Raw genomic sequence first — 17059 nt, 5'->3', positions numbered from 1 at the left:
CATCACACCTGTGTGAATGTTTCTGGCGCCTGATAGGAGGCACGGGCAACAAAATCCACTCACGGTGCGTGAACCCATGGCACATCAAGTTCAAGCTGAGCACGCTGAACCAACTACGGTCGACGTGCACCAAACTCTCAAAAAAGTACGACGCTTGTGGGTGTGGTGCGGCGCCAGCATGCCTCCACTTCCGCCACGAGCTCTATGACGAGCAGATGCGGGTGGTGGAGGAGCTGTTCACGCGCCAGCCAAAGCTCAAGGTGCGCTTGCCATCGTATGAGGAGTTCGAGGCCGAGAAAAACGCGTGGTGGCCTGTGCTTGGCGACGAATAATAAAGCCCTATTAAACTCAACTCACGGAAATTACTTCTCCTCCATAGTGAATAAAGCACTAAAATAAAAATACAAACATCAGAAGATGGAGGCGTTCGGATTGCCACGGATGAAGGGGCCGCGGCTGACTGTGTGGCGGTCCAGCTTCGCGCATCCGCGATCAACACACATCCAGACCGTGCACACGCATTGGTTCAACTACAAGGTTCGAATTCGATCTTGCGGATCTTCCGCCCTCCTAAATCCTCTTGCTCATTCTTCTTTCGCGTTCATCTGCGCTCGCTGCCAGACTGCCCTTTGTATTCAATTCATAGATCTCTAATGTTCATCTACGCGATTTAATCTCTTGGGCAGGCTGAGGTAGTATGTCCGGTGGTGGTTCCCCACGCGAGCCAGGAGAAGCCAACGCTCACCGAGATCAGCGCCGCCTTCGCGCCCGGGCTCAACGCCGGGAGCGCACAGGCGCGCTACTGGGACAGTCAGCACTCCGGCACCGCACCGGATGATGGCGACGATCCCTTCTTCTACCTGCTCCGGTGTCAGTTGGTGGACCTTCTTCATCCCAACTTCATCGCCAGGTGTGCACCACTCTGCCCCTCCTTCTTCTCCTTGCCGCCAGTCACTGACGAAAACAAAATCTCAATCGCGCTGTTGAACAACATTGGCAGGTACATGAAGACGGGTCAGTTCACGGCGATCAGTGTGGGCACGGGCATCGACCGACACAACGTTGCCGCGATCGTGCCGCTAGGTAAGCCCAGTGACCGTGTCTCTTCGGTGGCCACCGAAGGTTTGCTGACCCATCTCTCCTCCCTTTCTCGGGTAGGCGGCGAGGGTAAGGCGACCCTTGTGCTCTCGGTCGACAAGGAGACCTACGAGCAGCTGGGCCTCGAGGGAAAGAAGAGTGTGTTCAAGACAACAAAACGTTACAGTACGTCAGCTTTGATGCAACTTCTTCTTCTTCTTCTTCTTCTGCTGTATGTCAGCCTCTTCACAAGACCTTACGCTTCCTGCTTTCTTTAGACATTCACATCGACCTCTGCGCGCCGAACTTCGTACCGGGCATGAAATTCTATGAAAGGTGCGTGCTACCATTGCACCGCGGCTTGCGTGCCGTGTGTTCGACAGCTCAATGGCTCTTCCATCTCAGGGTGCGTTGGTGTCTTTCCGGGCGACTGAGCGACGTTGAACTGCTGGCCTTCTGGTCTGTTGGTACCGTGTGCCCTCCCGCAAGCACCATTATTCATATAATTTTTAACAAATTAATAAACAACAAACAATAATATAGAATAAATTAGGAAATTAATTAATAATCTAACTGTCACGGTCTGCAGGCGGTAAGACGAAGAAGATGGAGTTTGCCCGAGCGGTCAAGTCCAAGCCGCTCGCATTCAAGGAGGCCAGCCGGCTGCTGAAGGACATGAACGTGCCGATCATCGACGAAGCCCTGCTCGCCGACCTCTTCACCGCCGGTGCGGCTGCGGAGGCGCGGGCGGCCGACAAGCCCAAGCCCAAGCCGGCGAAAGGAAAGGAGAAAGCGAAAGGAAAGATGGGCGATAAAGACGACGTCATGCAGATCAAGATCGAAGTTGACGACGACGACGAGGATAGTGGTGATGACGACGACGAGGATGGCAGCAAGCGGAAGGAGATGGACCAGATCGAGAAGGTGATGAAGAAGATGCAGCTGCAGGGTCCAAAGGGCAAGAAGAACAAACCGTCGCAGACGAAGCGACGAGGCCCGCGCCTTCCTGCACGATATGTTCGAGTACCTCGGCCACTTCGCCATCAAGGCTTCATGGTGCGCTCTCCGGCTTGGCTTGACTGTATACTGTCTTCAGTCGACACGCGCGGCTCACCACACAGCGTGCGTGACTCTGGCCTGTGGCCGTCTGCAGGGGACTGGCATCATCGTTGACGAGGGAGCAGGCCTACTCGTTCCTGTCGCTCGACCGATTTCACAGAGCCGCCAAGGTCATGCACTATCAGTGGAGCGGCCTCATCCCGTGTGCGTTCATCGACGACCTGCTCACGAAGGCGCGAAAGTTGGTACGGACGACACAGCCACTAGTCCACGCACGCACGCACGCCGAAAGCACTGCGGGATCTGATGCCCTGCACTCACCGTGTGCAGGTGGCGAACAAAACTGTTCCCTGGGCGGCGGTGATGGTGACCGGATTCGAAGATGCTCCGTTGTCATGGTACACCCCTCTCTGGTCGATCTACCGTCTTAGCCATTTGTTGAATCCTTCTTGCTCCTGTGTTGTGCTGTGTGCTGTGTGCTGTGTGTGTGGTGTGGTGTGTGTGTGTGTGTGTCATGTGTGCTGTGCTGTGTGCAGGGGGAGGAACGAACATGGAGCTGGCGACGTGCCACCAGGGGGTGAGAACGACTACACGTTTCTGGTGTTGCCGAACGACCAGTATTGGTTGTTCGTTGCCACGGGCAAGAACGACACCTATTCAGCTTGAGCGCGTTCTCTTCTTTCAACAATCCAACCTTTCTTTTCGCTCCTCCGACTTCGTTTGCTTCCGAGTTGTGTGCGTGTCGTGTGCTCGCTAACGCCTTCGGCTCCCGACCAGCTGACAAACTGCCAGATTCAATATGCCTTTCTTGGTACATGCCTATCCTTATTTAGACTTGATGTTTTTTCTATTTCTATTTCCATTTTCTGTTTTATTTGGTATTCACACCAGATCTCGAACGCCGTCTTGAGGCGAGATGGAGGGTCCGAGCGTGGGTGAGCATCGTCTCCCCGGCAACAACAAAAGCAACGACAACGTTGGCGGGGTCTCGCCTCCCCGAAGTATGGAGGGAGGAGTACGTTCCTCCACGGGCGACATCAAACCAGAAGCTTCGACCAGCCCCCGCAGCGGTCCTGAAGGTACTTGACCCATGTGTGGTCTTTTCTTGTTCCTCTTCTTCCTCTTCCTCCTCTTCTACGAACGTGGACTTGCTAATCTCTACTCCCTTTCTTCCTCCAGCACAAAAGCACAACACGCGCAAGAGGATTGCAGAGGAGCTCCACTCCACGGAGCGTACCTACGTCGACAACTTGCGATACCTCCTCACGGTACGTCCCCCCTCTCCAGTTTGGCTGAGTACCTACACCAGTAAATCAATATAGTTGTACGAAATATATATCATAATGGAAGAAAACAACAAACTGACCTTTAACATTTGTCAAATATCTGTAAACATTGTGTGGGTTTGGCGGTGGTATCAGGAATACCTGGTCCCGCTGACCCAGCTGCTGAAGGAACACCCGGACGTGTCGGGCAAGGAGCTCACGATGAGCTTCTCCGGTGTAAATATCATCTGCAAGCTCCACGAGGACCTCCTCATGCAGCTGCAGACCCGGATTGTCGACTGGCAAAGCGAGAACTCCAAAGTGGGCGATGTGCTCCTCAACATCGTACCACCTCTTCCCTGTGTCTTGTGTCGCGTGTGTAGTGCCATCAGCGCGTGTTGTGTGTCGTGAGTGTCGTGTGTTAACAGATCGAACTCGACAGGCGCCTTGCCTCAAAGTCTACACGGCCTATGTCAACAACTACGAGTCGACCGTCAAGTTCCTGAGCGGCCTCCAACAGAACAAGAAGTTTGTGCCCTTCTTCCAGTCGCGGAAAGGACCCACGGAAGAGGTGCGAGGCGACTGGTACCTGTCGCAACTGCTCATCCTGCCCGGTACGTAGATCAACATGTAGAGAATAAGAAATTCATATTTGACATGTTCCTAACACTGTTGCAGTGCAACGAATTCCTCGATATGAGCTGCTACTGAGGGAGATGATCAAATACACGGACGACACGCATGTGGACTTCGCCGACCTTAATGTATGTTGGACCCACTTCCCTCTTCCCGCGGCCTGTAAGGTATTGTTGGCGCTCAGCATTGTTTTTCTTTCAATTGATTACAGGAAGCCAAGAAGGTGATCACCGAAGTCGCGCAGTATGTAAATGACACGAAGAGCCGACTCGAGAACCGCCAGCGGCTGTGGCAGCTGCATTGCAACCTACAGTGCGATGCACTGGCCAAGAAGAAAGACAAGGCACGCCCATGACTCATACGACACGACACGACACGACCAACGACACGACCAACGACACGACCAACGACACGACACGACACGACACGACCAACGACACGACACGACACAAAGTGCTTTGGCTAATTGATGAACATTGGTCACAGTTGGCGAGCCTGGTCAAGCCGAGTCGTATCATTGTGAAGGAGGGGACGGTGCGAAAGACGATACGCGGACAGCAGGTCCCGTGCCTCGTGGTCCTGTTCAACGACGCGCTGCTGCTGGCTGAGGCCGCCGGCGAGCGCGGCGAGCAGCTCACCTTCCTGGCCATGATCAGCCTGTTCGAAGCCACCGTGCGCTCCGTCGGGCCGGTCTCCATCCCTACAATCATCAACGTCGGGTAACGGCAGCATGTCTCACCGCAGACGCACACGCACACGCACAACACACACGGCCAGAGCTAATGAGAAATTGCTGAAACCTGGGAACAGAGATACTTCGCCCGGTGCGAGTGCGCTGGCGGACTTCCATCTGCAGGTGCTGATCCGATCGAAGGAGGGGGTGACGGTGATCTTCTATGCCAAGGACGTCGACGAGATGCGCCAGTGGAGCGAGGACATCGACGCCCAGAGCAAGCTCTACACCGACAGCAAAAGAAAAACCGCGGGTACGTCGTAGATATGTATATATATTAATATAGAAATACGTCAGTCAACACATGCCACATACTGTCACAAACATGGACAACATTTTTGTAATCTTTTTTGTTGGCTCGGTGCGTGATCTACGTAGAATCGATGCCGGTGGCTCAGGCCTGTAAATCGAACGACGCGGCCAAGCTCCGGCAGCTTTTGACAGCGCAGCCGACTGCCGTCAACACCTTTGACGCCAAGGGTCGAACGTGCGTCTGCCATTCATGAACACGACACACGCACGACACGACGCAACACACACGACACTTACAACACACGACGCACGATTCATGTGAACACGCGTGCGGTCCCATGATGACCGCACAGGCTGCTCTACTTTGCGGCGAAGAAGGGACACATGGAGATCGTGCGGATCCTGGTCGACGAGTTCAACGCGGACAGCACCCGGTGCTCCGACCCGCGCTACTCGCCCCTTGCCATCGCCAAGGTTCCTTCCTCCCCTCTCCTGTGTGCGGTGTGTGCGGTGCGGTGTGCGTGTGCGATGGTGGTTAACATTTTTTCTATATATTGTTTTTTTCCCCTCCAAGGCGTCGGGCTTTGCGGCGATTGCGAACCTGCTGGCCCCGAAGGAGTGCCCGGCGGGCGACGAGCCGTCGGGCCGGGAGAGGAAGGGCCTCCGGGACGAGCGGAAGGAGAAGAAGGAGAAGGACCGCGAGGAGCGGAAGGAGAAGGAGAAGAAGGGCCGCGAGGAAAAGGAGAAGAAGAGCAAGGAGGGCCGCGAGCGCAAGGAGAAGGACCGGGAGGACAAGAAGTCGGCCGCCGCTGCGGCTGCTGGCGGCGGCGGCGGCGGGATCATCAGCCGGCGGTCGTCGCTGCTCGACAGTAGCAAGATGCTGGCCTCGGTGCAGGCGAAATCCTTCAGCGGCAAGGAACGCGACCGAATCGAGCGCGCAGGAATCAAGGACAAACTGAGTGCGTGTCGTGTCGTGTGCGGTGATGCTGTGCGGTGGTGGTGGTTGTTAACTGAAGTGACGCGCGTCTGTGTAGATGGGCCGATGCCGACGGATGCGCATCTTAACTTCACGCGTGGCCTGTCGACCCAGCTCCAGTCCGCGCTCCGCACCCGCGGCCCGTTGCCCGACTTGCCCACTGCCACCACCACCGCGCACACGCTCCCCGCCGGGGGGTCGCCCCTTGCCCGCTCCGCGCCCGCCTCCGGTGCCGCGGCGCCCTCGCTCAAGTCCAGCCCCCTGTCGTCGCCCTCCACGCACTCGGCGCCCGGGTCGCCCTCGGTGCTCGCCATGGCGGCCGAGGCCCGCAGCGCCACCACAACCACCAGCCCCGCGGCGGGGCGCAGCCACCAGCTGTCGGCCTCGTCCAACAGTGCGATGGTGGCCCCATCGGCCTGCGCCAACCTGCGACAGCAAACCAGCAACGTCACGGCCGTCACCGCAAGCACCGCAAGCACCACCACGACCACTGGCAGCAACAGCCACAACAATAGCAGGCCCAGGCGCCCCGTCAGGGACTGCGCGCTCTCCAAGTCGTCGCCGTCGCCGTCGTCGGCGCCATCGGCGCTGCCGCCGCTGCCCTTGCCACCACCGGCCTCGGCCGCGGCTGCATCTGGACCGACGTCGCCGCTGCCGCTGATGGCGACGCTGGCGATGGCGGCCATTCCGCCGCCCATCTTGGACCTGCCGATCGTCGGCAGCACCCCGCTGCCCTCACCACCGGCCCGAGGGGCGCCTCCGCCTTCGCCGCGGGAGAAGAAGCTCATCCAACAAGGCAGCGGTCTAGGCAAGGTGCGAAAAATTCCTCACATAGTTCTCAGACCGCACACGCACTCACGCCACCGCACGCACACGTCGCACACAGCTCGCGCTGTTCAAGAGCTCGGGGGGACCGCCGCCGCCCGAGCCGCTGTTGGTCCGGTGCGAGCTGTACCACCAGCTGGCGGTGAAGAAGGCCGAGGTCGAGCGGTACCGGGCGCTGCTCGCGCAGGCCGAGCAGGAGAGCACCCAGCTCAAGGCCCGCATCGTCGCCCAGTGCCCGCGGGGCACCGAAAAGAAGGTCTTTTCCAGCCACCCGCCACCACGCACCGTAGATCGGTGCTGACACGACACGTCACCACCGCGCGCGCAGGCGAGAATCGTACATGGGTACGCACCCAAGTTCAAGTACGAGCTGGAGAGCAGCGTGGGGGACACTCTCACCGTCGAGATGAACGAGAACTGCGACGAGAAGCCGTGGTACCTCGGTAAGTGAGACGACACGACACGACACGCACACGCACGCGTGTGCGAAGTTCTCATCGCGTGGTGCGGGGCGGGGGCAGCCAAGCGGCAGGGGCAGGTGGGCCTGGTGCAGGGCGTGTATGTGGAGGTGGCTGACGCGGCGGGCGACCCGCTATTCACGCCGCGCGGCCAACCCGACGCAAAGCCCGTGGGCGCGGCTTCGTCACCGGCCGCCGGTGGCGGAGGTCGCGCACGAGTGGCCTTCGAGTACCAGGCGCAGCGTGACGACGAACTGGACCTAGTCTTCGATGAGGTCATCATCGTTCATCAGAGGTATAACGTCTCTCTGCGACTGTTCTCCATCGTGGCCTCGCTGACACGCACCGCACACTCTGCACGCACACACATCGCACACGCGAACGCACAGGTCGGATTCGGGTTGGTGGGAAGGCGAGCTCGTTGCAACAAAGCGACGAGGTCTCTTCCCGGCCAACTACGTCGTCGACATGGCCTAGGCCTCTCTTCATGTATATACCAACCCCTTCTACACTGTCTAATCAAAAAAATTTCTTCAGTATGTTTGATAATGTTAAGTTGTGGTATGAATGGTATGAACATGTTGATACTGCATCGAGGGGGGTGCTGGACGGGAGGTGGCGAAGGAGAATCAGTCGAGCGCGAGGCCAAGCTGCTGAAGGGCGGTCGTGAGGCGCTTCTGCTTCCGTCGCTTGCGCTCCATGTGGAGGAAGACGGCCACGGCGGCCAGCGCCAGACACAGCGCCGCCGCCATGTAGGCGCCGAACCCGGCCAGCGTCCACATCAACGGGTTGCGCATAGGCCTCTCCGTAAAATCTGCACACATTCCGCCGCACAAAGTCACCAATCACTTCACTGGGCGTTGCAAGGCAACGTTGGCGTACCCCAGATGTCGATGGGGTCTGGGATGGGCGTGTGGAAGCAGTTGATGGGTGGCTTGATCTTGCTTTGGGCCTCGGTGTTTCGGATCTCGGCGCCGGGCCTCAGGCACCAATCCCGCAGCTCGGCCTGGAGCACCTGGCTCACGAATCGGGCGGGGCACGAGCTGTAGACCATGTCGCACCAGTCCTGACATAACGGAATCCCCTTCTTGCTCTCCTGTTGGCAATCAACAATCACCCATGATCACTGGTTAGCGGAAGAGCTCAAGTTGTGCAGGAGGTACGGCGGGGTACAGTACCACACGACAAGGCGGAGCGACCGTGGTGAGGCAGATGAAGTCCTTGAAGACCCTCAGGCAGTCGGAATTGACCTTCGGGTAGGCCAACACGGTGTCATCGTAGAACCTGAGCCGCAGCCACAGCATTTTGATGTCCTCAGAAATACAGCAACTGCATCAATGCAAGTGACATAGATATGTACGTCTTGGCACTGTCGTCTCGCGTGCGCACGTGGGCCTGGCTGTCGTTGCCCACCGTGGGCCAGTACACCTGAGAGCAGAAGGGCAGCGATGTTGGCAACTCCCGGCAGACCGATGGCTCTGCACAGTTGAGGTCAGGAATCAGTGTTACAGCGCCATTCCAGGGAAGAGGAGGAGATGAAGTACCCAGAGTGTAGCCGAGGGTGATGTCGCCGGTGCCCGAGTACCCTTCGGCCAGAGGCGCCACAGCCATGTACACCACGCTGTCCGTGTTGCTCACCGCCAACCTCTTCCTGTGCGCGACCAACAACACATGGAAGTCTCAGGTGATGATAATCCGAACAGAGACTGGCGCTTGGTGGACGTACTGTCCTTCAGTAGTGTCTGGCTTGACGACTGTGGGTCAAAATCAAACGCTCACATCAGTTATACGCTGTTGTGGCGGACAAGGTGACTGTCGGCGGCGTACCCGAGTATCGGTAGGTGTAGTGCATGGTGGGGCATGCGCCTATCCGGGTGTAGATGGTCATCTCCGACGTACTCGATGCAAAGTTCAGAGTCGCGCTGCAATGGCAGGAAGAGGGGTCAGGGCAGGATTTCAACGGAGCAATGCAGTAACGGCGAACCTCTGGGTGGCCAGCACGCTGTCGCTGTTGAACTTGAAGACCTGCCAGGCATTGGTGGTCGTCCACGTGCCCACAAAGTCTGAGATCCCGTCCAGCTCGATCTCATCCGCAGGTGCCGCTGCGCAATGCCTCCTTTTAAGCCCAAAACCAAAGCCGTTTGCAGCCTTGTGCACGTACCGTAGGCAGTGGCCAGGTTCACGGTGTAGGTCTCGGTCGAGGTAAGCGTGAAGATCCACCTCCTGGTGAGCTTGGCCATGCAGTTGGGCATCAAAAAGCTCAAGCCCTCACCTGCCGTGTTTTTGTTAGAGATCAACATCACTATATTGAGGGCAGATGAGATGGTACTGGTGAGATCAAAGGTGTTGTCGTTGCGTGCGAGGGTGATCTCCTCGCGGTAAAATCGCCAGGTGGTGTAGCGCGGCGTGGGCGAGGACGGGGAGGTGATGGTGAAGACGATGTCGTCTTCGCCCAGGTCGTCAAGTTGGACTGTGAAGCCGTAGACCAGGCAGTCGTACTGGTTGAGCGTTCGCGGCCCCGAGGAGGCGCCGCCAATGGTGAGGTCAACCGAGGGGGCCAGGTTATCCCGAAGGCAGGCGCCGTTGACAGAACTGTTGACGGCTCGAGCGGCAACCATGCTTTGATCAGCATCAAGATCCACGAACTGACGATAGAATTCTGAGCCCAGACTCAACTCCTCGGCACCGGCTCCTCCATGAATATCCTGGAGGCCGATGAGGAGGAAGATGATGGGCAAAACCAGAAGCGAAGGAGTCCTGGAGCAGCGCTTCGCCGGCTTCGCACGAGCCATCGCAGCCGCAAGATATCCTAATGTTGCGAAAATACCAAATAAAATCACTTTTCCTTCTCTTTTCTCTGTTAAGCCTTTCTTTTCCTCTCCGCTGTGGGATACAAATGGCTGCGTCTTGGGTAGCTGCCTCGAGTATGCCGCCAGTTGTTACCTTGCAGCAACTCGATCGAGTTCCGCCCTAATTCGGTACAGCGAAGGCACCTTCGCTCTGAAAACACACTTGCACTCCCCCCTTCAAAAGAGCATTAATGTCGACTAAGGGTGGTGGGACTGCTGCAAAGTAGCAGAGCCAGTCTGGATCCAGCCTGTCGGGGAGCCGTTGCCAGGCGCATTGCATGAGGCCTCCATAATAGAGGCAGCCAGGAGAAGAGAGGTAAACGTGGAACTCGCTGTAGAAACAGAACACCACAAAGCCAGAGGCGGCTTGTGTGTTTTCATTTTGAGAAGTAGATTGTAAGAATGGAGAGCGCGTACGCGCTCGAACCGGGAGTGGCTACCGGCGGCGACGGAAGCGGAATATGCGGTGACAAGGCAGCCAAACAGGCGGCCTTCGTACAATACTACCGGCGAGTGCTCAATGAGGGCACGCAGGCCGAAATCGAAGCGTGGTTACTCACCTTCCCGCTCTTCACCAGCTTCAACACGGCCGGCGCGCCGGCTGCCGCCCTCTTCGACCTCTGCGCACAGCGGTACAACAACCGCTCAAGTTCTTTTTTCTGCTTTTTTCCCCCAATCTAAGGTTGCAGCGCAACGTTCTTCTATTTTGTGTGCTTTTCAGATATACAGAACTCACCGCCAAGAGCGATAGTACGGGCGGGGAGGAACTCGCCCGGCTTAACAACTTTATTGCGGCGTGGTGTCGCGCACACGGCAGTGCGTCCCTAGTTCCCTGAATTCAGAACGTGCGCCCCAGCTCACCAAACTGCAACCGCACAAACGCGCAGGCGATTTCACGGCACGCCAGCGGACGAGCATCCTGCAGTGGCTTCGAGGCAATTGCCTGGCGAACGAGATAAAGCTGCTTTTTCTGCGACACAACAGCCAGCGATATGATATGAGCCACACGCTCCGGGAGACCATCGCCAAGCACGACGCCGCATCGAAGCCCGTTGAATTCTTGGACATTCCCGAGCCCGCGCTCGCCAGGTTCGTTCCTGTCTGACTTTGTTTTTGCCTCACGTGTCGTTGGTCGTGTCGTTGCCACTAACCACGTGTGGTAACAACACAGAGAGTTCACGGTGGTCGAGTTTCAGTTGTTCAGGGACGTGGACCTCCGCAGTTTACTCACCGTAAAGAACCAGGACGGCGACTCACTGTTCGAGCCGCTCATTGCACAGTACAACATGGTGCGTACTATTAGCCCCTGGTATACGCCCATAGACGTAAGCTCGAGACTCACCGAAACCCCAATTTTATCCAATTTTCAGGTGGCACACTGGGTGGCCCGGGAGATCCTGATGGCCAGAAAGGCCGAGTTGCAGGTGCAGGTGCTAGAGAAGTTCATTCGCCTGGCGAATCAGTGCCTGCTTCTCAATAACTTTAACACATTCATGGAGATCGTCTCGGGTATCACCCTGCACATGCATAAAAATGCGCCACCTCACGCACCACACACACACACAACACGCCTAACCACTTTAACATTGATGCTGAAACGTACTCGTTTCACACAGGGCTCAATCACAACTCGCTGCAGCGGCTGAAGGGCCTGTGGGCTCGGGTGTCGGACAAGGCGAAGGAGCAGTGGCGCGAGATCGACACGCTGATGAGCCCGCAGCACAACTTCAGGCACTACCGGCGCGAACTCAAGAAGCGGAAGACGCCCGTGTTGCCCTACTTTGGCATCTATCTGCGCGACTTCACCTTCATCAATGACGGCAACCAGAAGTACCTGCCAGACGGTATTTTTCTCTCCACCGAAACGCACGCAACACAGAGCTGACTGGTCCTTGGGCGCAGGCGCAATCAACGACAAGTATGTAAATTTGCTCTATGAGCGTGTGAGCGAGGTGAAAAGCTTCCAGAGCGTGTCCTACACACTGGATTCAACCGGGCAGCCGGACGCCAAGCAGTACATCTCGTCACTCGCCATGGATATCATGTATGACGAGGTAGGTGCCACCGCTTCAGATTTTTTTCAACTTTCTTCTTTCGATTTATCTCCCCACGCGTCGTGTGTCATGTGTCGTGTGTCGTGTGTGCAGGATGAGTTGTACGCCCTGTCGCTGCAATCGCAGCCCAGCCTGTGGGTGGAGCCGGCGAGCGAAGACACCACCTCGCAGGAAACCAGCACCGAGTCGAGCCAGGTCAAATCGCGCAAGGGAAGCGGCTCGGAAATGGGCCACGGGACTCTAAGGGCACGCCGTAACAATCGCAGGTACAGCTCCCACCACTCACCATTCACTTCCACACCGCTAATGCCCTGTCGACACATCGCAGTGCGTCCGATGTCGATACAGCGGACACGCTGTCGCACTCGGGGTCGCAGGTGGGCCGGCCCAGAGCGGCCACGACCACGACCGCGCCCAAGGATGATGCTACCGACGGCGAGGGCGGCGGGTCCTTCATTGGTGGCGAGGAGAGTTCGCGGAAGCGACACAGCCGGGAGGTGCGATCTAAGAAGGAGGCCAACAACAACGGCGGCGACGCGGATGGCAAGCTCACGCCCAGGAGCGACCAGGAGACCGGCCGCGGGCGCAACTTGGTGAAGGAGGGCGATGGCAGCAGCGGCTCGACGTCAACTCTGCAGCCGCGCACGCTGGCCAACTCGCAGACACGCCTGTTCCAGTCGTTCGACGATCTCAACAACCTGCGCGACGATACGATCGTGCGACGGCCCTCCGAAGTCAACCGGCTGCACAGCCACCACCCCGGCGGCGTCAGCCGCGATGACGCCTCGCTCAACGGAGATAGGAAGAAGTCGAAGAAGAAGAAAGAAAAGGCGGAGAAGGAGAAGGCAAAGACGGTCAACAACTTCATCAACAAGGACGAGGAGAGCGCGTCGGGGCGCAAGATGCTCGGGGCGTCGCTGCGTAAATTCAACTTCACTGCGGCGATGGCGGCGGCGACTGACCAGGTCTCGGGCCGGAAGAGCCCCAAGGGCTCGACCACGCCCAGCGCCTCGCCGCGCTCACCGCACTCCGCCTCCGTGCTGCCGCCCCAACTACCCCAGCCCTTCGCGGCGGCCCAGCCCTTCTACCGCACCGCCGAGAGAACTGTTGGCCAGCACTACGCCGAGTGCTCACAGTCCGCCAAGAACGGCACGGTCAGTATCTTCGACGAGCGATACCTTCTACTGCGGGCCTCCGCGCTTTCAGTCGAATTCTGTTACGCCGTCTCCGAAACATTCACTGCCAGCGGTACGCACGACACCCAAAGGCGGTGCGCACCACCGCACACGCGACTCAAGACTGATGACACGTCGACGACACAACCAGGGGTGACGCTCAGCAAGGAGCAGAGGGAACAGATGGCGCACTGCATACTGTTTGACTTCTCCCACGCCGTGGGCAGGTCCGACGCGCGGGTGTTCGCCAAGAAGATGAACCTAGCACCGGGGCTCGAGGCGCTCGCCGCGGCGCCCGCGCACATGGCCCACGCGGGCTGGGCCGTGGTGGCGCTCAATAACGTCGACGACCACCAGCTGCTGCGCGATGAGAGCACCGTGGCGCTGCAGCTGGACCACCTCAACTCGTTCGAAACGCACTCGCACGCGCACTTTGCTGCGGCGGACGAGGACCAACAGCAGAGCAGCACGTACCACTCGGTTTGTGTCATGAACTCGGGCTACAGCAGCGGCTGGCTGTGCGAAGCGCTGGGACACTCGGAACTCGTCGCCGCCGAGGTCATGTGCCGTGCCAGAGGTGCGCCGCACACGACACACGACACACGACACACGACACGACCAACGACCGACACACGACGCACGACGCACGACTAATCGATGAGTGTGGCGCGCAGGGGATGATGTGTGCCGCGTGATTGTGGCCCACCCGAGCAAAATGGCAGTGCACCTGGACCGCTTCTGCGCCGAACACAACTACTCGGCCGACCGACGGCGCCGGGTGATACTGCACCGCTTCCTCGACTCCATGAAAGCCCTCAGCCAGGTGTCAACAGCCGACGACTCCTCCTCCGATCGGCCATCGACCTCCCGCCAATCGGGCACCAGCAACGCAGGGGCCGACGGAACCAATGGCGCAGAATCAGAGAAGCCCAACGGGGTCCGCGGCCTGATCAATCGGTGGCGCAGCCGCACGCCGACCACGCTCTCGGTGCCGGCATCGTCGTCCACTGGGACCCAGCAGCCCATGGCCTCGCCCCGCTCCAACTCGACGCCGGCGCCGGTGCTGCCTGCGGCCAGCCCGGCCTCGGCCTCGGCGGCATTTGGGAGCGCGACGACCAAGGGCAGCACGATCGTGGCAGCGGAGCGCGGTGGCGCGGCGGGTTCAGCGCGACCGAGCCCGCGTCGCAACTCGCTCTCGGCGTCGTCATCGAGCGTGATCATCTCCCCGACGCCGTCTGCCACTGAAACCAAAATGGCGGAGGCCAGGCCGCGCCGGGGCAGCGACACCGCCGCAGACCAGCAGAAGTCCGCACAGCGTGGTGCGGGCATTGAGGCGACGTCGGCCGGATTGGACAGAGAGGTGCTGGCCAGCGAGGGCAAGCGCATCCGGGAGCTGCTGGCCGAACACGCGTTCGGGCGGCAGGAGCTCAACGCCGGCCAGGGGGCGGTGTCGATCGGCGGCCGCCGGCACGTGTTTCTCCGGGCCGAGGCCGTGTCGCACGGCTTCTTCCAGCTGCTGTCCGAGGTCCTCCCGGTCAAGAAGCCGCAGGCCGACGTCATCGCGGCCAACTTCCTGTTCGACTTTGGCTGTTGCCTGGGCAAGACCGACCAGCGCCACTACGCCGCGGACCCGGCGTTGTCATCGCCGTCGCCGTCGTTCTTCGAGAGCCTGCTGACGCTGCCGCCGCTGATGGCGCACATGGGCTGGGGCACGATGCGCATCCAGGCCAAGCACGCACACATCAGCACCGCTCCCGACCAGTTGTCCAACTTCTTCCTCAAACTCGTGGTCCACCGCAGGTACTTTACCTACTCGGCGTGTGCGGTCGTGTGTGCGGTCGCGTGTGTGCTGTGGGCGTAACACTCAACTAAAACCTACGCCTGGGCAGCGCGGAGGCCGAAGCGTGGAAGGCGCGCGAGGAGTCGGAGACACGCCAGACGGAGGCGGAGTCGAGCGAAGTGGAGAAAGGCGCCGCGCACGAGAGGCGAGAGTCGCGGGCTGACGAGGCGACGTCAACGAGAGCCACCAGCAAGCGATCGCCGGTGTGCGTCATGAGCGCGGGCTACATCACGGGATTCATCAACGAGTGTCTGAGCGCAAGCCAGGGCGACAAAGCCCCGGTCACCCAGCTCAGCGCGCTCGAAGTTGGATGCTCTGCGCTTGGTATACGACACACACGACACACGGCACACACGACACACACGACACACACGCACGTACTCACGTGAACCTACGCTTGATGCATAGCGGGGCACGGAAGCTGCACGTTCATCGTGGCGCCGCGGGAGAGCCTGACCCAGAGCGCGCAGCAGTTCCTGGACCGTTCCAAGAAGAAGCGAAGCTATTGCGGACATCCGCAGCTGCGGCTCCATCTCACCGCACCCGCCGCACCACCGCCTTCTCGCCCGACCAAGAAGCTAGCGTAGTTGCGTGGTGTGAAAGAAAGTAAAAAGAAAACTGTTTTTCCTTGTTCGCACAGCGGGAGATGAAGGTGTACCTCCACTTCGAGGGCAGCGGGCTGCCAGAGTACACGCTCATCCTGACGCTGGCCAACGATGCACCGGACACCTTTAGCGACCTTTTAGACGTGCGGTTCGCTCGATCATTTAACAACATTGATATCAATCAGATCTGATTTATATCATCTGATTGATGTATTGTGCAGAAATTCGTGGTGGCGTACAACAAGCGGCACGCACCGGCAGGGCACTCACTACCTCCCTCACTCGCCGTGATGAACGAAAAGTACGACATAATTTTGATTTTATTTCTTTTATGTTCTTTTTAATCATGTTATCTTGCTCTGCCCACCTGCGGTACCACAGGAAGCGGCAGTACAAGCAAGACGCACGAGTGGTCAAGTCTGTTGACGACCGAGCCGACCTCTACGTCATCGCGCTGGCCTCGCCACCAGCCACTTCCGCAACCCCGTCGAAGTCTGTCGCTCCTGCGCCATCAGCCTCGACTGCCGCCTCTACTACTACTCCCGCTACTACGCCTACGTCCACGTCTACTTCTACTTCGTCCTCTTCGTCGTCTTCCTCTTCATCAACGCCGTCCGCCGCGTCGTCCGATCCGACCGCGCTCATGTCCGCCTTGCGGCTCTCGGCGTTGAATGCTACTCACGGGTACGTTCCATCGCGAGGCGCTGACCGTCACTTCCACGCGCGTTGACTCCGTACACAGGGGCAGCGACGACGTGGTGGCGCCTGGCCTGCCGGACCCGCTCGACTCGAGCACGGCCGCCAATCCCGCCGTGCGGCAGTACATCGAACATTCGCTAGCCATCGCCGAGCAATCGCGCCAGAAGGGCAACTATAGAGTACCGCCCACTCGGCTTCTGGTCTTCTTGTTCGCTTCTTTTATGATCTTACTCTGTTGTGTGTCGTGTGCGTCTCTGTGTGCGGTTGTTGGCTACAGCACGCGGTTTCCATATTCGAGCAAGTGCTGGCTCTTATTCCAAACCAGAAGATGTGCCTCTTGCAATTGGGTGCGTCCACTTCATTCCCTATGTTGTTTGTTTGCTTGCTTGCGTCCGTGTGGTCCACAAACGCCACAGTGTTTTGCTCACGCACAGCTGTGGTGTGCAGGCAAGATATGGCTAAGCGTAAAGAACTACGAAAAGGCCCTGCCGTACTTGATGCGTGGCGTCGAGGTCCATTCACTGGACCCCGAGTTCCACTCTACGTACGTACGCCC

The 17059-nt window shown here is 58.7% G+C and overlaps 3 protein-coding genes and 2 pseudogenes across 3 annotated transcripts in view; 4 read left to right on the top strand and 1 right to left on the bottom strand.

Annotated features, from left to right (window-relative positions):
- Window positions 1-417: 417 nt before the first annotated feature.
- Window positions 418-2802, top strand: ACA1_154430 (annotated as a pseudogene).
- A 337-nt stretch (window positions 2803-3139) lies between these two features.
- ACA1_154420 lies at window positions 3140-7758 on the top strand (annotated as a pseudogene).
- A 152-nt stretch (window positions 7759-7910) lies between these two features.
- ACA1_154410 (uncharacterized protein) lies at window positions 7911-10073 on the bottom strand (the record flags this gene model as incomplete). Its single annotated transcript, XM_004340538.1, has 10 exons — window positions 7911-8095; window positions 8164-8377; window positions 8481-8610; window positions 8652-8709; window positions 8826-8932; window positions 9008-9035; window positions 9109-9203; window positions 9266-9383; window positions 9443-9553; window positions 9611-10073. 10 exons carry the CDS (start codon window positions 10071-10073, stop codon window positions 7911-7913), a joined length of 1509 nt encoding a protein of 502 aa, XP_004340586.1.
- A 459-nt stretch (window positions 10074-10532) lies between these two features.
- On the top strand, window positions 10533-15786 carry ACA1_154400 (RasGEF domain containing protein; the record flags this gene model as incomplete). Its single annotated transcript, XM_004340537.1, has 14 exons — window positions 10533-10762; window positions 10852-10880; window positions 11018-11219; window positions 11302-11419; window positions 11501-11639; window positions 11747-11974; window positions 12033-12184; window positions 12278-12450; window positions 12513-13432; window positions 13511-13559; window positions 13587-13936; window positions 14034-15159; window positions 15249-15523; window positions 15608-15786. 14 exons carry the CDS (start codon window positions 10533-10535, stop codon window positions 15784-15786), a joined length of 4170 nt encoding a protein of 1389 aa, XP_004340585.1.
- Window positions 15787-15845: 59 nt separating this feature from the next.
- ACA1_154290 (uncharacterized protein) overlaps window positions 15846-17059 on the top strand; it is a gene marked incomplete at both ends in the record, with an annotated part of 4630 nt that continues 3416 nt past the window's right edge. The window contains 6 exon segments of the mRNA XM_004340536.1: window positions 15846-15952; window positions 16186-16296; window positions 16320-16488; window positions 16506-16682; window positions 16781-16850; window positions 16951-17051. Of these exon segments, the coding sequence (XP_004340584.1) occupies window positions 15846-15952; window positions 16186-16296; window positions 16320-16488; window positions 16506-16682; window positions 16781-16850; window positions 16951-17051 (735 nt within the window).

Source organism: Acanthamoeba castellanii (assembly GCF_000313135.1).
Source record: "Acanthamoeba castellanii str. Neff unplaced genomic scaffold scf7180000084722, whole genome shotgun sequence".
Taxonomy (NCBI): domain Eukaryota; phylum Discosea; order Longamoebia; family Acanthamoebidae; genus Acanthamoeba; species Acanthamoeba castellanii.
The sequence above is the reverse complement of the archived record's forward strand: the minus strand, read 5'-3'. Positions and strand labels throughout refer to the sequence as shown.